Source organism: Camelina sativa, chromosome 1 (genome assembly GCF_000633955.1).
Source record: "Camelina sativa cultivar DH55 chromosome 1, Cs, whole genome shotgun sequence".
Classification (NCBI taxonomy): domain Eukaryota; kingdom Viridiplantae; phylum Streptophyta; class Magnoliopsida; order Brassicales; family Brassicaceae; genus Camelina; species Camelina sativa.
In genome coordinates, this window is record NC_025685.1 from 9,595,519 (window position 1) to 9,601,900 (window position 6,382).

The window sequence follows — 6,382 nt, forward strand, 5'->3', positions numbered from 1 at the left end:
ACAGCAAGAGGGTAGGCAGTCTCTTTGTAGTGCTCAACTGCATGGTTGTTTCCACCAGTTCCATCCCAGTTTTTTCTTCCACAGAGAATCATTCCATCGGTAAGATTAAGCCAGAGATTCTCTGTCTTATCACACTTGGCGCATTTCCAACCAGAAGGAGAAATGACAATGCCACTCTTGATTTGCTGCAGTGTCAATGCATGTTGACTAACTTGCTTTTTCTCAGCTGTCCAAGCTGCAACTTGCTCTTTCCGCTCAGCACCAACAGCATTCACTACAGTATCGACTGCAATTCTCACCTGCAAATACAAAATACCAAAAAGAAAGCTAAAGACATGCCATAGTGTTTGCTATAAACCCTCTCTGATAACACACCTAAAATCAAAAACACATTGCAAACACCTTCTCTGGTAGTTCAACAGAAGGAAACGGAAGTGAAACAAAATCCGGAAGTATGGATATACTGTAAGACTCCTCGTACTCAGGCTCATTGTTGTCAAATCCTCCATCAACTCCTGCGAATTGATTAACAGTTCAAAATTCAATCTCCCAGATAAGGTCAAGATTTCAGTATAGATACGGCATTGGAATCATTGTTGAATACCAATAGCGAGCAGAGTAGGTTTCTTAAGAGGACGATCCTCGGGAACAGACTTCGGCGTCTGCTTGATATGAAGATAAACAGGGTTCCCAGTCTTCTCATAATTCCAAGAAACGTAATCCTTTCCGAAAGCAAGAAAACTATTCATATCTACGAACAATCCTCCTTCGGATCTCTGTAAAAACCATCATCGCGGAATCATCAAAACCACAAGAAATGACAAAAAGAACAGCAGTCGAGTACTCGGAACTTGAAGAAGAAAACGAACTGAGAGAGAAGAGTTATTGAAGAGGCTTACCGGAGTATCGAAGGAGATGCAACACTCATGCTTGTAGATGCGGTGGGTAGGTTCGGGGATCTGAACCCTAGACAAGTTCGATCGAAGGAGCTCCATAGGGTTTTTGCGAAATCGGCGAAACTATCGACGGAGAGAAGAGAAGAGAAACGAGTTTGTTGAGTAGTGATGAAATCGCAACACGTCGTCTCCGTTTCAAGCTTAAGAAGAAGGGACGGATGAGAACGTCGTCGTCGTCGTCCTTCTATATTCCTTTCTTTCGTTAACCGGGTTCTTTTGTTGGGTAAATTTTAAAAATATTCCAAATTACGGATTCACAAAATAATATTGTTCGGCCCATTAGAATTTGTATATATTACCCAATAGCAACCCAATATTATTCATTGACCCACATATCCCATGCAAATTGGTCTTGATTCTTGAAGCTACTAAAGTAATCTAGTTAAATCATAAGTGTAAGCTAAAGACGAAGATGGAGATGATTTCCGAAATAAATATAGCACACAACTTATTACTATACAACTTGACATCAAATCCAAATAATAACACGATTCGCATCATGATCAGTTTGATGAGAAGGAACTACACAAAACGGGTATGTCGGCAATGAGAGGGTGTTCGAACTTCGAAGGATACAGCATACATGTATATATAATATATGAATGCTTTTAAAGAAGGAACAATGGTGAAGTGATTTTATTGAGATATATTTGTATCATTGTATATATTTGTAGTTATTGGGGTTTCCATTTTTGTTGTGACATGGTCACATAGGTAACTTTTTTTTTTTTTGAAAAGGATCACATAGGTAACTTGATCTAGGTTTAATAGCTAAGTGCCTAAGTGATCCCTTGTATAAATACAGGCTCAGCGGCATCACTGTTTAATAACACAAGATTCACATATGGATTTTGTCAGAGGTTTTGTTTTACGTTTGTATCTAGTGTCAGTTTTTGGACCGGTTGGTACGGATCAAAACTAAAATGACCTTTTTTGTTCTTGAACAAACGCAAAACTAAAATGATTTGGTTCAATGGTTCTTCACTCAAATGTGTAAAATATACTATAATATGTTTGTGGACTAGTTAACTAATTAGACTGAACTTCTGTTTCATTTTTATTCTCATATTTTTCAAGAGAGAACCAATGTTTTTAAAAGAAGTACAAACCAAAAAAACAGTTTTGAAAATATTTTTCTGTCACTAAATTTAAAACTATATAATAGTATTATAGAAAAGTACAATTGTATCAATGTGAAGTGTTTGCACCCAAAAAAAAGTATCAATGTGAAGTATGGATGACAACATGAGCAAGTGGGTGATTTTGGGTGAATAATATTGACAATGATAATCGCGATAGTAATACTAAAAAAAGTATTCACCTTTTTTGATGATCTCATTTTTCAGAAATTGTCCAAATAGACATTTTTGTTAGGGATAAATAAAAGAAACCGAACTGGAATTGATAGGTCAGTGATCTAACATCATGTTACTAGATCTCACTGTGTTGGGTTCAAAATTCTATATAAGAGGTAAAAAAAGGCTCTAAATCCACTAGAGTTGTTGACAACAAAATAGCAGAGCCGAATTTTCCATCCAATTTTCTCCATATAGAAAACTATTATTCTCNAAAAAAAAAAAAAAAAAAAATACTAGTATATATATATCCCTTTAAACATTAATAAATTCATTGTAATAAAAATTGCTTTTCTTCTTTTTTTTTCCTTTAACAAATGTTCAATAGAGAAAGTTTGTAAAAAATTTAAAAATAAAAATAAAAAAACGCTGCGGGCCATAAGCTTACTTCCACTAACAATATTCCAAAGTTATAAAAATATATTTGTCCGAAGATTTTTTTTTTTCCTCTTGTCCAATCAAAATATGCATATCAACACATTACTCTCTCTTATTCGTGGAATCTAATTATTCCCTTTCAAAAAATAGAATAGCTAAAAAAAGGAAGAAACAAAAGCTCCTTTTCATCTTAATTAATTCTTCTTTCTCCCTCTCTGCATCAATGAAGACAATACTTACATTATAGATCCCTACATTCTTTTCCAAACCAATAACTTTACATCTAACTTTTATATCTATCTATTATAACCCCCACACACAGAAAAAAGACTCCTTTAGATATATGTTTGGGATAGATCGCGTGAAAAAAATACATGTTAAAAATCTCAATAGCTCGTATATATCTCTATTCATGGTTCTTCAGTTACACATTGTTTTGAAGTAGTTCTATGTATATATAGGAAAATATAAATGGACAAAACGTTTCACTTGTCCATTAAAAATGCGCTGATTGTTATATGCAATCAGCGTATATATATTAAGTTAAAAGATACGTCAACCAACATCTAATATACGAATTTTTTCGTCTATATATCTATCTAAAAGTCCCACCAAATGTAGGAGTCCAGAAATCTACTGTAGTATCGTGTGTCACTGGAAACGTGCTTGAAACTGGCACTAAGCATAAACCTCGACTTCTAAGATCTGGTTCTTCTGATACTTCTAGTTCCTTGGGATGATCACTCTGCATCATTACAAAAACAAAAAACAAAGAAATTAAATAAATAAGTTTCTAATGATTTTTCTTTAATTTGTTGCAAAAGGGGTCTCGTTACATGGTTTCTTGAAATAATGTTTTGTCCAATCTTGAAGATGAAGCAACCATTAAATACATGTAATAAAGAATGTGAACGAGAGCCGTGTACGTACGTGGAATCAATTGTATAATAATAAGAGTATAATGGTTTAATAATGTACCTAAAATTATATAATCAAAGAAATACCTGTTGATGCTGTAAAGAAGCTCCACTTTTCATGTATGGGCTGCTCAGAGCCTGAATTATAATCATTTGCAGAGTTTGTACATCAGTAGAAAAATACAATATAACTAACTCAAACAGTAGCAGAAAAATGTTATATACTAAAAATATCAAAAGGATGGGCTAACTTACTGAAACTTGTTGGTGTAAGAACTTAATGTATTCAATGGCTTCAGAGAGCACTGAGGCTGCATCAGTCTGACACAAAACCACATGAGATTCAGTAAAACAAAATCTAAGAGTTATCTCCAAAATCTAAGAGTTATCTCATTCATTCATTCATTCATCCCCAACATAAATATCTATAGAAATAGACTTTACATATTCTATATAACAATAAAGATATAATAATAGTATGATAAGTAATAATGACAGTATACAAATATACTAATACACACTCAACATCTTTCTGAAAGCTAAAGCAAATTTTTGCAGACAATGAGAGAGAGATAGTACCTTTCCGAAAGGTGAAACCAATTGTTGGAGCGCAGCGATTCTGTCCCCCATTTTCTCTTTCCTCACCTAATTCAGCAAAATTTAATTCTTAATATCCTTGTTATACAAAAAAAAAACTGAAAAAAATCCAAGTCTTAAAAACTAAAGAGATCTAGTGCAAACAATTATGCAAAAAAATTGGGTAGAATGTTTGTTTTCTTGAATGTTACAAGAATACAACTTCGCAATAAAAGAGTCTTTTCGTAAACTCTCAATATCGGTTCATAATCAATACTTTGGTGGTAATGATAAACCTAATTTTATTAGTTTAAATTAGGGTTTCGTTTTGTTTAATAAAAAGATTCGGTTTATTTTGGCAAAACCATGGAAAGCTAGTTTTATTTCAATGTCGTTAAAGATGCTTTTATTTTTCTACCAAAAAAGAAGCTTTTCTTGTTTTTTTTTAAAAAGAAAAATCATAAAAAAGCAAAATACCTTGAAAGCTGGTGACGGAGACGCTGCTTCGCTCTTAGCTCTTTTCGCCGCCGGCTGATCTCCTCTGCCTCTCTTTACTTCCTTGTTACTTGAATCTCGAATCTCCGATATATTCTGCCACAAGAAACAGTACATATATAAGCATACATATATCATATATGTAGATAAATAACTCGTGCTAGCTATATAAATAAAAATACCTTTGGTTGTTCGTCAAAGCTCGGCGCGTGAATTTGCGGCGGCTGTAACGCCGGAAAAAAGTTCGAAGACGCGTCATGAGGAGGAGGACCCGCGTTCCCCGCGGCCGCAGGGTTCCAAAACGTTGCGTTGTTAGAAAATCTCAAAGGACTGTGTGGTTTTGGCGGCGAAGCTCTTAAAAACCAAGTCGAATTAGATAACGCCGACGCCATTTGATCATAGTTTCCAGTGGATGATCCGTACTGAGAGTACCCTAGTGTTGACTGCTGATGGTTCCTCGACGGTTGTTGATCGGAAGAGCCAAAACTAGCTGTCTTATGTTGATGAAACATACCGGAAGATGAATTAGGAGTTGTAGTTGCTGCTGCTGCGTACAAGGTGTTGTTGGACGAGTTGTCAACAGAGAAACCTTGACATGTCACTGTGCTACTGTCGGTACTTGAACTCCCGTGAGGACTGAACTGATGATCTAAGAAAAACCCGCGATTGTTGTTCGTCATGATTTGCGGTTTGAAATCGTTTTGTGGATCTCTCCACAAAGCTTGGTGGTGAGAGGAATCAGATTCTTGTAGCTGGTAAGATGATGTGGATGACGTTGTGTTAGCNAAAAAAAAAAAAAAAAAAAGAGGAAACAAAATTTGAGACTTACAAGAGAGATTGATTCCATTGATCAACAGGTGATTGTGAAGAAAGCCCTAGACCAATCATCTGAAGATGATGATCAGTAGTACCTAACGAATGATCATGATGATGATGATGAAGCTTTTCGTGGAAAATAGCAGAACCACCAGATTCAATTGAGCTTGCTCTCATGGAAGAAGAAGAAGATGGTGAAGAAGAAGAAGATACTTTCCACCAGCTTCCTGAGTTGATGAAATCATGATGATCTCCCATAGCTTTCTCACGACTATATATATGTGTGTATGGATACTGGATCTTAATTTTTGCTGTGTCTTCTCAGATTGTGGTTACATGAAATGATGAGGATCCACACGAGAGAGATACTTATAGTTATAAATATTTATCAATTTATATTTGGATATATATATATATATATATAATTTTATTTTTTCTGGTAGGGTTTTCGTTTAACTATTTATGAAAACATCCATCCGATTAATGTTTGGTTGACATTTTTTCAGGTGGCTCTCGCTGACTCTCTTGCCCACGTCATTCCCAACTTCTTTATTTTGTTAAATTAACTAAAAGAATTGTTTATTTTTCCATTTGTTAACACTTCAAAAGAATAATTATAATAGTAGAACGTATTTCATTTCTCATACTTTCCTTTATTTTTTTGGTAAAGTTTCCTTTTATATACATTTTCTACGCGTATATCACTCACAAATTTGTATTTTCAGTTTGAACATAAATCATGACAAAACAACAATAATACATACCGTTAAATTTGGACAACCCTTCTAGCTTTTTTTTTTTTTTTTTTTGAAAGACATACACGGTGATGTTTTGTATTAACATCCGTCAATTTTCAGTTCATTCACTAATAATGATAAATATGTTGTTA

The 6,382-nt window shown here is 34.4% G+C and overlaps 1 protein-coding gene and 1 pseudogene across 3 annotated transcripts in view; both read right to left on the minus strand.

Moving 5' to 3' along the window:
* Positions 1–1,140, minus strand: part of LOC104785598 (ubiquitin carboxyl-terminal hydrolase 14) — a 7,030-nt gene extending 5,890 nt beyond the window's left edge. For 2 of the 3 annotated variants that reach the window (XM_010510851.2, XM_019227160.1), the window contains exons 1-4: positions 900–1,140; positions 605–776; positions 403–515; positions 56–299 (exon numbers count right to left, since the gene is read on the minus strand). In XM_010510851.2, coding sequence (XP_010509153.1) covers positions 56–299; positions 403–515; positions 605–776; positions 900–995 — 625 coding nt within the window. In that variant the 5' untranslated portion in view covers positions 996–1,140. Of the gene's footprint in view, positions 1–2; positions 300–402; positions 516–604; positions 777–899 lie in introns of all 3 variants that reach the window. The other variant, XM_010510860.2, reaches the window with a different exon arrangement.
* Positions 3,067–5,862, minus strand: LOC104785611 (annotated as a pseudogene).